The 20,644-nt window shown below is 39.5% G+C and overlaps 1 protein-coding gene across 7 annotated transcripts in view; it reads right to left on the minus strand.

Annotated features, from left to right (window-relative positions):
* Positions 1-20,644, minus strand: part of CDKAL1 (CDK5 regulatory subunit associated protein 1 like 1) — a 718,338-nt gene that overhangs the window by 107,747 nt on the left and 589,947 nt on the right. For all 7 annotated transcript variants that reach the window (XM_032247723.1, XM_032247719.1, XM_032247718.1 and 4 more), the window contains one exon: positions 16,682-16,744. In XM_032247723.1, coding sequence (XP_032103614.1) covers positions 16,682-16,744 — 63 coding nt within the window. The remainder of the gene's footprint in view (positions 1-16,681; positions 16,745-20,644) is intronic.

A 20,644-nucleotide genomic window follows, 5' to 3' on the forward strand; every position in this document is an offset into this window, starting at 1 on the left:
TCCTAATGGATGTGAAGCGTTAGCAGCTGCTGACCTTTGGGGCACTAATTTCGTGATAGCTGGGTAGCAATTTAACTCTGTTGTTCTAAGCCTTAGGGCAGACTGCGATAGTATTTCAGGAGGAGGTAAAAGGTTTGCCTCAATGTTTCAGAGCCGACTTTCAGGTTTGGACTTTATCAATTCTTCACGTAAGTGAAAGGTTAGTGACTGTAAAGTCACATAAACACATCAAAAACAGGTCTGTGATAAAAGTGGAGTTTTATAACATGTGGGAGTGAACTTCACCTATGTAGAGATGTTCATGCAAGAGCAAGGTTTCAGTTCCTGGACACAGGGCCGCGGAGCAGGCCCAGGCTCTGCCGTAAAAGACAGGTTGAGTTTCCAACAAGGCTCTGACTTAAGTAAGCCCTAGGAACTAAATTTAAGGTAGCAATGTCCACACTTAATTCAGAGTACACTCAGAGCCCTTCAGAGTTTTTCTGCTCTTTGTTTTGAGATGGAGTTTCTCTGTGTCACCCAGGCTGGGGTGCAGTGTTGCGTTCTTGGCTCACTGTAACCTCCACCTTCCATCTTAGCCTCCTGAGTAGCTGGGACTGCAGGCGGGCACCTCTGTGCCTGGCTATTTTTTCTGTTTTTTTGTAGAGACGGGGTTTCACTGTGTTACCCACGCTGGCCTCCAACTCCTTGCCTCAAGTGATCCACCTGCCTCAGCCTCTCAAAATGTTGGGATTACAGGTATAAGCCGCTGGGCCTAGCCACTGTCAGAGTTTTAAAGACACTTGTAAGGTGGGAAAAATAATATTAGCAAGGCTACTGGTGGAGAATTAAGTCATCCCAGCTAGTCCTGATATCAGCCAGAGTTCATATTTTATAAGCATGCACATCTACACACATGCACATATACACAAATATTCATAAAAACACATAATGTATTTCCTATCTGCTCTTTTTAAAGTAACCAAATCTGGCTGGTAGAGGTGGCTTATTCTTGCAATCCCAGTATTTTGAAGGACCCACGTGGAGGATCACTTAAGGCCAGTAGTTTGAGACCAGACTGGACAACATAGTAAGACCCTCCCTCTACCAAAAAAAAAAAAAATAACAAAAAACTGGGCAAGGTAGTGTGTGCCTGTATCCTAGCTACTCAGGAGGCTGATGTGGGGGAATTGCTGAACCCAGGAGTTCGAGGCTGCGGTGAGCTTACGTGAGTGTGCCGCTGTATACCAGCCTGGGCAACAGTGTGCGATCCTGTCCCTAAATGAATACGTAAATAAATTACAGTAACAAAGGAATATTACATCCTACACTCCCAAAAGGTTGAAAACAGAGGGGCCTATGCAACATGGAAATACTCAGTTACCTACAGCCAAACTAACGAAAGCAAAGTTTATACAGCTACGTAGTCTATTGTTAGAAAAGGCTAAAATTCAAAGAGAAAAGCATAAAGGATATAGACTCAATGAAGTAATCAATGCTTTCTTAAAGACCATACTCTTACGGCTGAGGAAAAGAAAAAAACTCCTATGACCTCATGTTCGATTAAAAAACAAAACGAAACACGGTACTTCAAAAGGAAGGCTTTATTTCTTTACACTTGCTGTAGTGGAAATATATACTGAATAACAATAGTCCAAGACCACATTATTTGTACAGACAGTGTGATATATTTTAAAAATGCAAATTCTAAAATGTAGGACTTACACAAATCTTTACACGAAGTTCTTATTAGGATCCTGTATAGATTATGTAACACATTTTGACTCTTGTTTGGATAATTTTTTTTTTTTTTTTTGAGACAGAGTCTTGCTCTGTTGCCCAGGCTGGAGTGCGATGGCCTGATCTCAGCTCACTGCAACCTCCACCTTCCGTGTTCAAGCGACTCTCCCTGCCTCAGCCTTCCAAGTAGCTAGGATTACAGGTGCCTGCCACCACGCCCAGCTAATTTTTTGTATTTTTAATAGAGATGGGATTTCGCCATATTGGCCAGGCTGGTCTCGAACACCTGACCTCGGGTGATCCACCCGCCTCGGCCTCCCAAAGTGCTGGGATTACAGGCGTGAGCTGCCGCGCCCAGCCAGATCAAATTTTATGTCAACAATATTCTGAAGAACTCTTTCAATTCAAAGTTTTTAGTTTTATTAATAAAGGTTTTTGAATGTTTAAACTGAGCTCCGTAGGGCTTAGTTATCTTTAAAATAAAATCAGGTGGTTTGTGATAAAGTCTAGAGGTTTTGGTGTGTATGGGGGACAGGTCGGCAGAGGTAAAGACCACAGAACCCCAAAACCCCTGACCACTGCAACCGTTAGGAAGAATTAAGATCTCCACACACACACACTGCTTAAGTTTTAGAAGAGGAAACATATTAATTCCTCCAATCGACAGACATTGACAGAGCACCTCCCATATGTCAAGAACTGCTTTGGGTGTTGGGGAAACAACATTGAACAAAATAGACAAGATCCGTACTTACATTCTAAAGCCTATAACTTCACATTAAAACAACCAGTTATTTACTGAACATATACCATGTGGTGAGTACTAGTGGTAGAGCTGACATTCTAGAAACTATAATTTTACTGCAAGAATAGTCATTTATTGCGCACTTACTGTGTGCTAGACGCTATTCTAGATGCTTTCCATTTAATCCTGAGACAATCCTCTAAGGCAAGTATTAGCAAATTTCAGTGATTCTAAGATGCACATTCTTTTGTATTTTAGCATTTCTCAATTCAAGACACCACTGTAATGGGCTTTTTTTCTTAGTGTTATGTAAATTAACGGCTAGCCTTACAATTAATAAGACTTAATAATGGCTTAGAGTCTATGAAATGACATATTCTCATTTTACAGAGAGAAAACCGAGGCAAAGAAAACTTAAGTATCTTGCCAATGTCATATAGCTCGCATGTAGAAGAGGCAGAAATTTTAAAATGTGGATTTTAAAAGTTTAAAATCAAAGACCAAATCACTCTGTTTTGGTGGCGATTTCTAATAACCGAGTGACACCACTCATAAGAGAAATATAAATAACAGTAGGGAGATATCTTTGTTTCCCTAAGAGGGAAAGATTTTAATAGTCAGTTGACACGGTGTGTAGTGGAGGGTATGGGGAAACAAGCACTCTCACCTCGCTGATGGGCTCGGACACTGGAACACTTTGCTGAGTGGGTCTCACGCCGTATCTATCATGATTTAAAATGTACACACCTAATATCTACACGTTCCACTTCTAGGAATGTATCCTAGAGGTAATAGTTGTACATGCATGAAGCAACATGTGAGATGTTTCGCTGCAGCACTGTTTGTAAGATCAAAAGCATCAGACGCCACTCAAAAATCCACCAGCAAGAGTCTAGTTTAATAAGCAGGGTGAATAACTGGTATAGTATATAGCTTTTTTAAAAAAATGAATGAGGCAGCTCCTTATGTACTATTTAAAATTATCTCCAAGATACACTGTAAAGTGAAAAAAGAAACAGAAGACTTTCTAGTATGTTAACATTTAAATTTTTAAAAAGCACATATCTATATAAAAACATACTGACATTTATACGAAGGTATGTATTTGTGTATTCATAAAATAACTCTAGAGGCATATACACAAAACCAGCAACAGTGGCTGCCTCTGGAGAAGAAAACGGGTCTCTAGGACAAGATTACAAAGGGAGAATTTCTTTGAATAGGGTATTAAGTACATGTATAAATTAATTTATAATTAAAACCAAGAGGAAGCTTAGTACATTCTCCCACAGCTGTGGTTATGACTACTGGCACATTCCAACTGCATTAATTTTTGCAAAGACAGAGCACAAAACTGGGAATTTAAAGACTGGATTTCAGCCCTGTATTTGCTGTGGAATGATGGGTAACTACCACGTATAGTTACGGTATACAGATTCAAAGAATAGTACAATATCCTTCATACACATAACTCATTGACTTCTAGTCCACAATTCAAGGTCTTCCCCTGGCAGTGGGGAGACGACACCCCTGCCCCATTGGATTGTAAGCATCTTACTGTAGTTATTGTGCCTACCTCCTAGAAAAAAACCTCAAGTGTTTGTTAAATGGAACTGAATTCTATGAGCATATCAAGTCAAGTAATAAAGGTATATACAAGTCAGAGTGGTAGCAAGAGGTGAGAACAATCCTCTGTGTGTTATCAGAAAAGAGGCAAAGAAGGTAAAATTAAACTGGGTCTTGAAGGATGAGTAAGAAATCAAGAAGACAAAAGAGCCTTTCTTCCTGGAACAGCGGAGGAGGGATGGAGGAGGGCAGTGAGACTCCAAGAGGTCTAAGGGCCTTCCCAGCTCTACAGCTGAACACTCTCACTAGGGAGAATGGATGAACCTAGAATTGAACCTAGTATTGAGTTTTTACGTTACTGTCTCCAACAGAAGAGAAAGAAGTCCCCAAATGCGCCACGTTGAAGAGCCCAGGCTCACAATAGAGGAAAAAGCAAGAACACCTAAGAAATTGTGTGGAGAAAGGCAAAAGGAGGTAGGATACTACGAAAATGTGTAAAGAATGGCATAAGAAGATCATCAACAAACATGGAAGGAGAAACTGAAAGCAACAAAACCCATGACCACTGCCACCGTGAGAAAGGACTAGGATCTCCACACACATGCTGCTGAAGTTTTAGAAGAGGAAACATATTCATTTCTTCAATCAACAGATATTTACAGAGCACCTCCCACAGGTCAAGAACTGCTCTGGGTGTTGGGGAAACAGTATCAAACAAAACCGACAAAATCTCTCCTTACATTCTAATAACTATAACTCCACATTAAAACAACCAGTTATTTACTGAACATATACCACATGGTGAGTACTAGTGGTAGAGCTGACATTCTAGAAACTGTAATTTTACTGCAAGAATAATAGTCATTTATTGAGCACTTACAGGGTGCTAGACGCTATTCTAGATGCTTTCCATTTAATCCTATGACAACCCTCTAAAGAAAGTAGTAGCAAATTCCATTGATTCATACTTTCTAACAGAAAGTAAACCAGGGAAATGGAGTTCTCAACAGGAAGAAAGAAGAAGGAAGAAGAGGAAAGGAGCAGAGGAAGGGAAGACGCGCAGGAGGAGGGGGAGAGAGAGAGGCAAATCCTAAGAACATCCCCTGCATCCAGTGAAACTTTTGAGTTAGAAATGAAAGTGTCCATAAGAAATAAAAAGTAAATAATAAACATAAACAAGCAGCTTTAAAAAGATGCCTCTGCTGCCACCCTGCAAAGCCTAAACTGAATTAGAGATTTCTGTTTTAAGCATCCTAGCTGGATTGTTATTATACTTTAAAGTAATTAAAAGTGGAATAGTCTCCTTTCTTACCCATGTGTCTACCACGTAATGATAGCTAAATTCAAATAAAGTTGAGTCTTTAAAATTCCTTTATTTTTATTTGACACATGTGCATTTAAAATGTCTCTGGAATTCTTAAAGGCACCCAAAGGCAGAGTGTTGACTAATGGAAAATATTAACTATCATTAAAAGAAGCTGGTTGACTTTCTTTCCAGATGCTAAAATTCTCTGTTTTCCCAATTCAAGAGTGTTAATGTATATGTTTAAAAAGTGCAATAAATGCTAACTGTAATCATGTCTTCTTAATCTTACATGAAAACCCCAGAGAGAAGAAATTACTGGCCCATGGAAATAGTTTCAACTCACTGTTCTCTGTAAACAGAAATCTGTAGTGGTTTTGTGCAACCCTGAATCTGTGTTGAAGGTTGGTAATCATCTGAGAGTGGCCTTTTAGTTGCTGTAAAAATATTGCTGAGGAAGACAAAGGCCGGCCTGGGGAGCCCATTCCGCAAACATCATCAGCCCAAACCACCCATCGCAGGACTCGTGAAGGTCTTCAAATGTGAGCAGTGGAGCAAAAGGGGGAAGAAATCAGTAAGAGCTTCCTCACTTCTCCAGTGGATGCCTATATTCCTTGTTTGAAACATCAGCAGCAATACTGTTTCTCAGTAGGTCTCAATATAAATAACTTCAGCGACAAAGAAGTCATTAATTATATTTTACTATAAACTACATCACGGAGAAACAAAGTGTACCTTCTGGGGTAGGGGAGACTGGGAAATTCTTCCTGGAAAATACAGTATGGACACTTTTTAGCTTAATTTTTCTTTGTGCCTTCTGAACAATTTTCCGAACAGGTTCCCCAGGTTAAAACTTTGTCAACAGATCTGAGAGAACCAGAGTCAAAGGAAAAAGTTGCCTTTTCTTCTTAAATGAACCAATAAAAGCTTAAAAACCTGTATCTGACACGTGTTAGCCTTTGATGGCGAGGCCAGATTTTATACATAACGACAGGATCAGGAACAGCAAAAAACTTCCTCAGGTCCTCTGAGGTAAACAAAGGGGAAGTTTTACAATCATTTTGTATTTCATTCCATGGTGGGTGCTGTTTGTGTTTCGAGCCTCAGTTTGCCCAAGTGTGATGTATAATGCTCATGCAACTAGGATTTCCAGCTAAAAACAGAGCACATAGCGAAATGTAAATTTCAGATAAATAATGAATAAATGTTTTTGAGACAGGGGTCTCTCTCTGTTGCCAGGCTGCACTGCAGTGATGCAATCACAGCTCACTACCACCAGCAGCTCCTGGGGTTAAGCAATCCTCCCACCCCAGCCTCCCAAGTAGCTACCAGGGCATACCACCACACCCAGGTGACTTTTGTTTTGTTTTTTTGGGTAGAGATGGAATTTTGTCATGTTGCCTAAGGTGGTCTTGAATTCCTGGGTTCAACAGATCCACCCACCTTGGACTCCCAAAGTGCTGGGATTACAGGCGTGAGCCAACTGCGCTCTGCAATGAATAAATTTTTAGTGTAAATATGTCTCACATATTGCAGAGAACTTTTTTTTTTTTTGAGAGGGAGTCTTGCTCTGTCACCAGGTGCGATCTCAGTGGTGCGATCTCAGCTCATTGCAACCTCTGCCTCTTGGGTTCAAGTGATTCTCCTGCCTCAGCCTCCCGAGCAGTTGGGACTACAGGTGCGCACCACCATGTCCTGCTAATTTTTGCATTTTTAGTAGAGACCGGGATTCACCACGTTGGCCAGGATGGTCTTGATCTCCTGCCCTCGTGATCCACCTGCCCTGGCCTCCCAAAGTGCTGGGATTACAGGCGTGTGCCACCATGCCCAACCTGCATGGCACAGTCTAAAAAAATAATTTATCTGAAATTTGAATTTAAGGGGGTGTCCTTGATTTTATTTGCTAATTCTGGCATGTAACAGGCCTTATATATCAAGTAGACAATGTGCTAGCCAAGTTTGTCCTCTGGATGGGGATGAGAAAGGCTGGTCAACACACACTGGTGGGGAGACACAGGAGAAAAAACAAAGTGTGATGGCGCAGGATATGTATCAAGACCCTGGCACTGTCAAGAGAGAAAGAGAACGGGGATCCATCTTAACTGGGTGCAAAGACTGATAACAAAGGACACACTCGGGGCAAGTGGTGGGAGAACAGGAGGTGAGCGGCCCCGGGACGGATGGGAAGGACTCTGGCTCTTGGCGTGGTGACTGCCGTTCCTCTTCGTCCCTTTGCTAGTTTCTTTCTTATGTTAGTGAATTTCACAGAGGAAATACATAACCACTGACAGTTGAAACACAGATACTTTTAGGATTGGTAAATAATTTGAAAATACAGTAACTGCCATATCTTTGTAGACCTGTTGATTAATTTATTAATACCTTTATACTGAATGTTAGCAAAGAATTTCATCATAAACTTTGCCTTCTCCCTATTACTGATATTCTGGGAATTCTTGGATGGGGAGGTGCAGGGGAGAGAATATGCTACTAAGTAGAGTATTCTTAAACAATGACCTGGGAAACTTTCTAATCTCTGCACTGTGACCTCACTTGTCCATAAAAGAAAGCCACAAGCGCTGGTTAGTGTTGGATCAACTGAACAGGGCGGCATGCTCTCTCTGTCTCACCTGCCCTGCGGCCATTTTCCCATCTTCAGGTATCATCACTTTAGCTGATTTTCTTTTCAATTTTTCTATGTTTTATGCTTTAGCCTCTGGCTGAGCCTATTTCTCTGGTTTGGAAATCCCCGGCAGTGTTGGCCCTAAAAACCTCCAAGCCTTTGATGGGGACCACTGTGCTGCCACCTGCCTCAGTTCCGCCCCTCATGGGAGGGGTGTCAGGAAGAAAGGCAAGTTGGACAGGATTCTATTTCAAACCCAGTGCCCAACAGGGTCTACCAATCACCTGCCAGTTTTGTGTGGTATGAGACCTAAGGCCAGGCTTAAATCACGTTTCCTTTGCCCCACGCTGATGCTGAATTGCTCAGGCTGGGGAAGAGTGGAGGCAAGGGTGGCGGGTTTTAGGATCAACTTGACTGCTTTGCTGTCTACTTTGCTGGGCAGTCATTCAGCGGAGTCCTCAATGCTTTCCTCCTGTCTAGTTCTTCCTCGATCTTCTGTCTCTCCTTATTCCTTCTCACACCTCTATTTATGTTTTTCTTTCCTTTCTTTCTTTCTTTTTTTTTTTTTTTAGAGATAGGATCTTCTATGTTTCCCAGGCTGAACTGCATTGGCTATTCACAGGCATCATCAGTGAGCATTACAACCTCGAACTCCTGGGCTCAAGAGATCCTCCGGCCTCAGGCTACTTCATAGCAGGGACCACAGGCTGTGCCACCATGCCCACCCACACCTTTATTTCTAGATAGTTTACCTACTTAGGTTTAGATTTGGGGTTAGAGAAAGAAAAGGAGTGGAAGGAGGCTGACTGACCTTGAGCTTAAATAGTGTTGATGTCATTCCATTGTTCATTAGAGCATTTGACACTAGATTTTCAGTTCCTTGTAGCTCACAGGCCATGAGCATGGACTGCAGAGCTGGACTGCTCTGTAATTTACTAGCATACTCACCTTACAGTGTTGGTATAAAGATAAATGAGTTATGTGCTTATGTAAAGCTTTGAGAATACTGCTGGTTACGTGGTGTGCTTTAAATGGTTGCTTTATTACGATATTAATCATCATAATAAAAGTCTACTCAGATTTCAGTCTCCTTGTCAATCCTTGGGGTAACTGGCTGAGCAAAATTCTGGCATCTATGGGTCTCTGGATATATCTTCTTAAGAGTATCAAATTTCTGCCATATGTAAATACTTCAATTCTACCCAACTCTGCAGTTACAGTAAGAAAATAAACTGATATATAAAAAATAATGCTTAGTTTTTAGAATAACGCCATGTTAAAAAGCCAAAGGGGAAAATATACAGGTATGATATTGAAATGAGGCTAAAAAATATATAGGTATAATTTTAAAACATAATCTGGTACTCCAATCACAAGCTGATGAGGGTTAAAAATGAGGAAAGTGCTTTTGCATTGGATTGGCATCAATGAGGATGCAAGGACTGGCTAGAGTTCCCCTCTGCTGAAGCAGGGAACAGCTGAGCGAATTTTGCGTCTTTCGTAACAATTCCATGGTCACGCTGAGATACTCTGATAAACAGAAGCACAGATTTTACACCAAAAGAGCTCTTCATCTTCAGTATGTCCTTTATTTCAAGGCTGGGTCATTCGTTTGGCTTCAGAGCGAGGATGGTGAAATAGATTTAACATTTACTTAAGTACACACTCCTCTGCCTTTCAAGGGCATACCCTGAGCATGGGTTTCAGTATAAAGACATGTATCAATAAAACAATAAGGAATCTCATCAGCTAGACATTTATGCCATTGTTCTTGATATTTAACAACATCCCTAAAATTACTTTTTAAATACTTTTTTTATTTTTGCCAAAGATGAGAAATAGAGTTAAGTGCACAAATGGCTTTGGACAATCTGCTGCAGAGAACTGTTTTAAGCATGGTATAAACATGCCAAATCAATAACTTGTTTCTTTATCTGCATGTGCCATGAAAACCTGGCTATCATAGAGTGCTGGATCCATTAAAAACTGAATTTGCTATTTCCAGACAGCAGATAGCTCAAAGCTCAACAGGGCCAGCAGGCAGTAATCCAAGCCCACATCTCTCTCTCTAGAAGAACAACTCAAAGCACTCTGTTGCTACATTATGTTATTCAAAGCACAGGAGATAATGAAGGCTTGACAATACCAAGCTCTCAGGATTGAGGGAAGTGGGCATTATTCTTCAGACATAAAGAGCTGGGTGAAGAGACTTTGTAATCTTAAATCACTACACAAATCTGATTAACAGAGAAATGTAAGTCAGTAAGTAATATCTGAAATGAAACTATCCCTTTTACGTGTTTAAGAAACCGATGTCACAGAGACTGCTAGTCTTTGAAGGAAGAAGGGATGGTAGCACAACCCAAGGCTCTTGACATAGATTTTTGCTATCTGCCTCTGCCCAAAGCCGCAGGAAATACTTTACATTTTTATTACATAGTATTTTACTCTACATTGGTAGCTATGAATTCCCTGTACACCAGTAGATATGAATTAACTACAGATCTTAAGGTAGTCACAGGAAGTGTGGATTATTGATATATTTATCAATTTTTTGCATATTTAATACTACAATTAAAAATTCATTGTACTGATACACTACTTAAAATTATCTCACTCAAGTTATGACTGGAGCAGTCTTTCTTTTATCTTTTATCTTTTTTTGAGACAACGTCTTGCTCTGTCATACAGGTTGGAGTGCGGCAGTGCAACAGCGGCTCACAGCAGCCTCGAACTCCTGGGCTCACGCCATCTGATCCTCTGGCTTCAGCCTCCCAAGCAGCTGGAAACGCAGGCACGTGCCACCACACCTGGCTAATTTTTAAATCTTTTGTAGAGACAGGGGTCTCCGTATGCTGTTCAGGCTGGTCAAGCGAACCTCCCCTCACAGCATTCCCAAAGTACTGGGATTACGAAGATGAGCCACCATACCTGGCTTAGTCTTTCTTTAAGATAAAATTATAGTAAAAAATCTCAAACACTAATACTTTATTGCATCTAATTATTTAGATAATTTGGAGTGATAATGATTCTACTTTCCTCATCTTTTATCTCAAACATTTTTGTCATATATATATATATATATATATATATATATATATATATGGTCTTGCTCTGTTGCCCTGGCTGGAGTGCAGTGGTGCAATCATAGTTCACTGCAACTTGGACTGCCTGGGGTCAAGAGATCCTCCTGCCTCAGCCTACCAAGTACCTGGGACTATAGGTACACATCACCACACCATTTAGATATAGGGTCTTGCTCTGCTGTCCAGGCTGGAGTGCAGTGGCGCAATCGTGGCTCATGGCTCCCTGCAGCCTGGACTCCCTGAGCCTAAGAAATCTTCCTGCCTCAGCTTCCTAAGTACCTGGGATTACAGGCACACATCACCACACCTGGCTAATTTTCTTTTTAAAACACTTTTTGGCTGGGCGTGGTGGTTCATGCCCGTAATCCCAGCACTTTGGGAGGCCGAGGTGGGTGGATCACCTGAGGTCAGGAGCTCGGGACCCACCTGGCCAACATGGTGAAACCCTGTCTCTATTAAAAGCACAAAAAGTTAGCCAGGTATGGTGGCACATGCCAATAATCCCAGCTACTTGGGAGGCTGAGGCAGAAGAATTGCTTGAACCCAGGAGGCAGAGGTTGGAGATTGTGTCACTGCACTCCAGCCTTGGTGACAAGTGCAAAACTCCATCTCAAAAAAAACACAAAAGCTAAAACAACATTTTCTGTAGAGATGGGGTCTTGCTATGTGCTCAGGCTGGTCTCAAACTCCTGGCCTCAAGTGATCCTACCGCCTCGGCCTCCCAAAGTGCTGAGATTACAGGTGTGATACACCATGTTTAGCCTACTACTTCTTTTATTCAGCACTCCTGTAGGAATACTTCGTTTACCATATCTTCTTAAGAAGCAGCTGCTCCTAAGAGACTTTTCAAGCTAAGAAGTTATTCCTAACATACCAGTGTTTCCAAAAATTCTATTTTTTAACAAAACATCTGTTTCTGAATGTAAATGGATCCGTTATTTTACCCTAGGACTACTGAAATGTACAGGGGTATTTGGGTGTCTGGGTCTGAATTAAGTGGTCTTGGGCGGCTACACTTTTGGAGCTCCTCTGCTAATGGCCCAAGAGTTTTCGTGGCCTGTCCTTGCTCTCACTTAGGATGCTGTCGCTTCTCGCTAGAGCTCTGCTTTCCACAATAGCCACCCTCTTATTACCTTCTATTAGTGTGGACCGTGTTTTGGGAAACCAGGCATCAGTTTAAACTGATTTGTTTTAAAAAAGAGATTGAACTGTTTGTGGATGAGGGACTGAAGAAGTAATGAGGTGGGTGAGGAGAATTAAACAATAATTTTAACAATCTGGGCCTACATAGGCTTTTTTAGAGGCTCTGAGTTGTTTTAAAAAGCTGAGATTGCTGCACAAAAAATGCTCTGATTGAGTAAAGCACGATTGTTAGTTTTCTTTCTACTCGCAGGCTAACTTACCAAGTGCATACATACATAGGTGTTTAGTGACATATATGAATTTGCTTCTAGTTCAGCTGACACATGCATACATATGTAGAAAAGTAATTAAATAATGGTAGTTATCAAAAGAAAAGCCCACGTCACCAACACAGGAGCTATGTATCTCACCATGTTTCTTCTCAAGTGTGTCCACTAACATGTCAACATATGGAGAAAAATTATCACTATAACAAGTCACTAAAAGAGAACAAGAAGCCCACTTCACAAAACACAGAATAATAGTGACTACATGTTACTCACTTTTTTAGCAGAATGCACATTAATTCATGCAGATTAACTATGTTTAGAAACCTAACTTTGCAGATGTTAAAAAAAAGACCACTGTAGAAGTAAATAGAACTTTTTCCTTCCAAGCATTTCAATTTTTTAGAATAACTTTCATATTAGCAGATTATAAACATGTGTGTTTAGCTAATAAACTTAGATTTCCCCCTCACACACAATTCTAATAAAATCTAACAAAAAAGAAAGAGACAGACTTTGTTATATGCAGAGAAATGTCTTCTTCAGGCTAAGAACACACAGCACATGCTAATTTGCATGGTTTTAATAAAAGCGTTCTAATTCTAGCCTACTCTAAGTTACCTGTGTGATTTACCAAAAGAAAAAAAAAAAATCAACTCCAGGTTGGCTTTTTGTGACCTGAAAGCTCTCTGGACCTCTAACCTTCCTTAGTGCTTAGTATGTGGTGTGTTTTCAGAAACTAGAATATAAGTTATGTTTATTACCTGTTTATTAAAATGACAAAGGAAATAACATAATGTATAAAGTATAACCAGGTTATCTGCTACTCTGGATTACCTTTAACTATGTTCTCTTTTAGAAGGACAGATAAATGGGAATTAACTTTTGCCAAGTCCTTTTGTATGAGTCTTTATTTGTTATAAGAATTCCTGAAAACAATTTAAGAAATGGACATGGAACCAGAGACAGTAATCAAATAAGAAATTGGTCCAGTCTCAAGCAACATTTCTTAGTGCAAGAAATAACGTATTTTTTAAGCCTTATTCTGGGTACGTATTTTGCTCTGAGCTTTATTTGCTTTTCGCAACAGCATTTAAGAGAAAACCAACTGACCAACTTAAACAATGGCTTTGGGGTATGATTAAGACATGCACCTAGGCTCACTCAAACAACACGTTTGTTTAACCTGGTGACTTTCCTGTGTCTGGGGTCAGGCAGGAGCAATCTTGGTTGGGGGAAGGAAAAAGAGCAAATACAACTGACTCACTGAGAACAAAATGGACGCACTAACTACTCTTCGTAATTACGACTGTTTTAACAGTTTCTGGTAGGTAAGGCTATCATTTAAGTGACCCACTATAATTTGGGATGAAACACCAGGAAATTATGCCAACTTTAGAACAGGAGTTGCATTTCTGAGTTTACTCAGCATGATGAACCACTAAAATGCTGACGGTTTTTTTTTTTTTTTTTTTTTTTTTGCCAAAAAATTCCGTCAAGGAGAAAAAGAACATTAAAATGAGTATAGCTAGGGAGGCAAATTATTACAGCATTCACTCCCAGGAGCAGACCATAATTTATTTTACTTTTTGCATCTTTTTATTACAGACAATTTCAATCATATAGAAAAATGAATAAAATAATGACCCGTCCAAACATCATTCAGTTTTGATAATCACCAACACATGGCCAATTTTATTTTATTGTACGTTTTCCACTCTCCTCTTTGAAATTATTTATAAAAAAAAATTGTTCTTTTAGAGATGGGGTCTTGCTCTGTTGCCCAGGCTGGAGTGAAGCTCACTGTAAGTCGAAATCCCAGGCTCAAGTGATCTTCCTGCCTAAACCCGCCCGCCGTAGCCAGGACTACAGGTGTGCAACACCATGCCTGGCTAATTTTTAATTTTTTTAAATAGAGACAGAGTTTCACAATGTTGCTCAGGCTGGTCTCAAACTTCTGGTCTCAAGCTATCCTCCTGCTTCAGACTCCCAGAGTGCTGGGATTACTGTCACAAGCCAGTGCATCAGCCCGCATTAAAGCAAATCCTAGACAACTGATGTATTTCATAAACGCTTTCACTGACAATATATGTATATATTTTCATAAAGATCACTCCGGAAATCTCACTGAGCATGAGATGTCTAAATCAACTTTAACCATGTCTTGTAAAATATTTTACACTAAAATCTATCTGTCTAGAAAACCAATTTGTTTGAATACAAGTGGGTAATTAAAATGACAAAATAACTTTAATCACAACCCTCTATTCATTTATGGGGGAAAAATAGTGACATTCTCAGATTGAGAAAATGGTGTATGTTCCTTTATCCCTATGGTTCTAGTCTTTGTGGATATTCCAATCAACAAGAGACAAAGTTAAAAGTAACATGCTCAGATTTGCCTGGATGGAACTTAGAAAAGTAAAGTAGGTAGAGGCTACTAAGGGGGCTGGGAGCTGCTTGGAATAAAACTTTTCCATTTTCCTTTACTACTGTGCATCTAGAATAAAACAGAATGCCAACAGGCCAAAACTTAGGAGCTTCAAAAGGCACTCATCAAGCAGTCTAGCTATTTACAATAATTTATTACCACTCTTAAAGCAAAGATCAAAAGGAACTCCATCTAGCATTTAGATTCAATTCCTCACTGCCTGATGACTAATTTGTAGAGGAATGAAGGGAAGCCAAAATAATCTGAGGTGACTTTGATAGTATGCCACAAAGGATATGAAGAGGAAGCCAAGAGAAGCTGCAAATGGCTAGGTTCCATTAAGGGTTCTAATAAAAGAAGAATGGAATTTCCCTTAACTGTGAATTTAAAAATGTTAGAAGTGGGCAAAACTTAGACAAGCCAGGGAAAACCTCTGATTTGCCATCACCTTTTTTTTTAAAAAGTTGCTGCCGTTAAACGTTAACTCAACCACTGCTGCACTTAGGTTCATTAAACGGCTTCATCTAAAAAAATGCAACGCTACCTTCAGAAATCTGGCCAATCTCATTCCTTTTGCTGTTGTATAACTGATCAGTCTGCTCCTTCAGTCTGCATTGTCAGACACTATTGGCTCTCTCAATCTCTTTCAACATTGCAGCATTCTGCAATGTGATTGATTTAGGTTGAAAAATTTAACTTGGAATGATGTAATTTTTAGTATTACATATCACCATGGTCACATGAAGCATAAAACATCTCTTTTACAAGTTTTTGGTGCTTAAGTCAATTGGTCACTATAGAAACACTAGAAGCTCGTGTTTCAAATTCTTTCAACTTCTATGAACTGGCACAATTTTTCCCTCCTGAATCCAGACATCTCTGTATTTGCAACTGAGGAAAGTAGTTTTCACACTACTTATTTTGGCTAGTTAAAAAATCCCTACCACATGTCTCCCTGTAAATTCATAGATAAAGATTTAAGTTTATATTAGCATTTCAACTGTGCAAATTTTTTGTTTGCTTCTGAAATCACCTCGAATTAACAGATTTATTGGAATCTTACATGGTTTAGAAGTTTTGCACAAGTCTCAGAAACCTTGTAATCTATTTCCCCATGAAGATGTGGTGTTAAGCATTTTCATAAAAATGACTATATTTTTATCTTTTTAAAAGAGTCCTTATCTTTTACAAATATATTGTAAAATACTTACAAGTGAAAAGATGTCTAGGAATTCTTCAACTATGAGGGATGTAGGGTATAAATGAAACAAGACTGATTATGAATCTATGAAACTGCGGGATTGGGTACATGGGGGTCACTAAGTTATTTGGTCATTTTCTGCATAACAAAGCTCCAGGCAGCAGATACTTCATATCTAATGCTATGTACTAATTTTTGTTAGGTCTTTTATTTAGAAAAATAACTTCCTATCAGGAGCAATGAAGAATCGAGTTTTGCAGTCAGCATTTCAATCATCTTTACCAATCCAAAAGTCAAGTTCCTCCAGTACAGTGTTGGGAAAGAAAAAACAGAAACCAGCCAAACAAAATACACCCCAAAATGTGTCTTTTCACTGTCTTTGACATTTCAGTGCCAATATGTAACTAGATTTCAATGTGAATAAAATAGAATTATTTTAGTTCAGACATATAACATGTTTGTTTTCTTTAAAAAGGATAAAGGGCTAAAAAATTGAAACTGAAATATAAATGGTAAGTGTATTCAGAATCACCATATGTTGGTGAAAATTGTAAATTCGCAGACTTTAATATCTAATATGCTATTAATATTCTTCTCTTACCTTGTGATCATATGGACTGTAAGAATGAAACACCCGAGAAAGATCTTTTGTCCTTTGCTTTTTCTGTGGAAAAAAAAAACAAAAAACACACAAACAATTGAGTTGACAGCAGACAAAAAATATACATGTGTGTATATATCTCTAACTACATATATAAAGATTGCTTTTTACAGATTCTTTCTTTGTGGAGGCTGAGGAGACACAGTGATGCAATTAGAAACCAAAGTCACTTTATGGTTACGTGGGTCATTGTCACGGAGCAGCCAGGTGACCTCTTCCTAGAAGATTTCATAACTAAAACACTAATCATCATCAAAAACTCTATTTGAAAATACACAACCAAGACTAAAATGAAGACAAAACCGAAAAATAAAGAAAATTTAATACGAAGGGCACTTCCAGTTACAATGTAATACCAACTGCTGTTACTCAGAATTGGGCACAGACATGCACTCATTTAAATGATACACCTCCTTCAGGCTTCCTGGTTACAGCTTGGGTCTCTCTGCTTGAGCCTGCAGCTGTGAGGACACCTTTACTGTGTCACTGCTACATAGCCTAGGTACCTTGCATGGTGTTTTACACACAGTAGGCACTCAATAAATAGCGGCTAAGTTAATGAATAAATGAGTGTATCAGTCAGACAGGCATATAACTCTTCTTATCTGTAATGATCACACATAAGCCTCATAGGTTAGTTATGAAAGAGAAGGCTCTTTTGTGTGGGTGCGGTGGCTCATGCTTGTAATTCCAGCACTTTGGGAGGCCGAGGTTGGTGGATGACTTGAGGACAGGAGTTCGAGACCAGCCTGGCCAACATGGAGAACCCTCATCTCTATTACAAATACAAAAAAAAATTAGCTGGGTGTGGTGGTAGATGCCTGTAATCCTAGCTGCTCAGGAAACTGAGGCAGGAGAATCGTTTGAACCTGGGAGAGAGAGGTTGCAGTGAGCCAAGATCGCACCACTGCACTCCAGCCCAGGTGACGAGGGAGACTCCATCTCAACATAAAGGAAAGAAAGAAAGAAAGAAAAGAAAGAAAGAAAAGAAACGAAAAGCAAGAGAGAGAGAGAGAGAAAGAAAGAAAAGAGAGAGAGAGAGAGAGAGAGAGAGAGAGAGAGAGAGAGAGAAAGGGTCTTTTCACTTCTAATGACGTGTTCTTCTTGAGCTTAATCCAGGCATTACATGAGACCCTCTCCATCCCGCTCCTTAGTGTGTCTGTGACAAGCAAGAATTGTTAGGTTCTCTTATTACAGCCAACTAGTTAATATATAAGTGGCTTTCTTCCTCATCCAATGTGAACCCTGCCCCATAACCACCATGAGTAATTTGTGTATGGTTCCAAATCGTCTATGCGTGTGCGTGCGCGCGCGTGCACACACACACACACACACACACACACACGATTACCACTACTTTCAAAGAGAAGAGGTCATTCTATATACAGTTGTCCCTCAGTACTCCCCATAGATACCAAAATACACTGATACGCAAGTCTCTTATGTCAAATAGTGCAGAATTTGCCTATAACCTACACACATCCTCCCACAGGCTTTATGACATCTCTAGATTGCTAATGAAATGTAAATACGATATAAATAGCTGTTACACTGTATTTTTATGTGTATTATTTTAAATTATTGTATTATTATTATTTATAGTTACCCCGTCACCCACGCTGCAGTACAGCGGCACAATCGTCGTTCACTGCAGTCTCGAGCTCCTGGGCTCAAGGGATCCTTTTGCCTCAGCCTTCCAGCTGGGATTACAGGTGCGAGACACTACGCTTGGCTGTTGTTTTTCATTTTTTCTGAATATTTTTGATGCTCTGTTTGTTGAATCCGCAGATGTGAAATCTGTAGTCATGGGACTACACATTTTCTGAAATTTCCTTTTTCCACTACACAATTTGTCCTGGCCAAACTTCCTTGGTTGTACCTACAGATCAGCAACTCCCTAGAGGGAGTTTTTCAAAGTTTTTCAGATCCAAAATCTGAATTTTCTTTTTTAAATTCCTTTGCATTTTAATTAATTCTTTCACACATGAATAAGTCTTATATCCTCAAATGGACCATAGACTCCTCAAGGACAAGAACTATCCTTCAGTCCCATGCATTGGTTACCTGACAAATGACCCTAAATGCAGGTGTTTAATAAATATTTGTTGTTGACAGCATTTTTGCAAACTTCTTTTTTTCTATTTCTCATCTGTGTTCCTTTCTGTTTTTGTAATTCACTTCAACTTTTAAAAATATAATCATAATCTTTGCACAAACATCTCTGCCAGCCTGAGTGTATTTAAAAATAATAAATTATGGAAGTCCAGTTTCAGGATCAGACAGTACACACATTTATTACTCTAACAGATAAACTCAAATTGCCTCCTCCCCACAAATACTGCACCAATTTGCCCCCTCAGCAAGAGTGAACAAGAGAAGGGATCTCAGATTAAGTTGGTAATTCTTAAGAATTTCTGTATTCCATTTAAGGGTTACAACATTTCTAAATTTACAGAGGTCACCAACGTTTTTAGAACAGATACTGAACATTTTCCCAGCTGGCAATTACAGAATTAATTTCTTGTCCATCGCAGGTTAGCCCAAGACCACATCTTGAAATTCTGTCATGCAGGTGGTCTGTCTGTCCTCAACACCACCCGTCTTGCTTCTGTTTCTACTCTGATGTCATTCCAACTGCCAGGAGGCTGTGCTTCTGTCTTTACTTGTGAATGAATCCTTGACTGGTATCCTGTTCTAGGGAAGTTCTTTACTTCCTTCAGTGTCCTCAGGGACACAGCAATCACACCTCCCCAATGACACAGACCCCTGCCTAGCTCCACAGAATCTTCTGCATCTCCTTAGTTAAGCAGTTGGGCCTGATATTAACTAGGACCTTTTAAATAGAATCATTTGTACATACTCATAGTTCTCTTGTAGATCAGTTTCCCTATTTCAGAGCTGTCTCTGAAGTCACAATTCCAGTGGCAGTCCTTCAAATCACTTGGCCTTGTTGCTACCTTCTGACACCCACTGAAAAGTCATCTCGCCCGCAGCTCAGTGGAAATTCCAGTCTCCTCTCTCCACCTCTGAGCAGTGCTTCTGACCACCAAACTCTAAAGTAATTTAACACTCCCTTCCCCTGGACAGCAAAGATACATCAGTAAGATGACTGGAAACACTTCCCGTGGCTAATGAAACATTAGCTCTGTGAGCTTTGGAATCTGCTTTGAACAGATCATTTGCCCATCAAAATTTCATTAGCTTATAATTTTTTCTCTTCTTCCCATACACCCACTTATTTGGCAAAAGAGTTCTTGCCTTATACTTGAATCAGAAGTATACTTCTTATTGATGGATACTAAAACTTCCTTTGTTAGGAGACTTGACATAAAACACTGGAGAAAATATTTTCAGAATGGAAAAAAAAAAGAAAGGAAATAATGCTAGATAAAATAAAATAGGTAGCATATCAGTATGAAACTTAGGAGGTGCCTCAAGAACTAAGGCATATCAGAAATGGCTGAGCTACCAGCTTGCATTGGCAGGTAGATAAGGAATATTCATTAGTTGTTTTGTGTGACTTAACGTAGGTTTTGATTTTACTTTGATAGCTCTTTTTATCGTAAGTACCTCAATTCTAGGAAATAAATGAAGTATAACTAAATAACACTATTCATATTAGCCCCCAAAGAACTAGTAAAGAAATAAAGCCTTTTCTGAAAACAAATTTATTATATACAAATACAGTGACGTCTTGGCTACGCATATTGAAGGTTATAGGTATCCACCCAGTTAAGTGAAAACCACTGCTATTCTTCCTCTGAGGTCACTCATACAACCCAGTGGAGTATCTTCTGGAATCCAGAACAGGGGATGGCAAACTGTGGACTCACAGCCAATCCAACCCACTGCCTGATTTTTCTTTTTTTTTTTTTTTCTTTTTTTTTTTTTTTTTTTTTTTTT

This window comes from Sapajus apella, unplaced genomic scaffold (genome assembly GCF_009761245.1).
Source record: "Sapajus apella isolate SASKATOON/1434 unplaced genomic scaffold, GSC_monkey_1.0 scaffold63, whole genome shotgun sequence".
Lineage (NCBI taxonomy): Eukaryota > Metazoa > Chordata > Mammalia > Primates > Cebidae > Sapajus > Sapajus apella.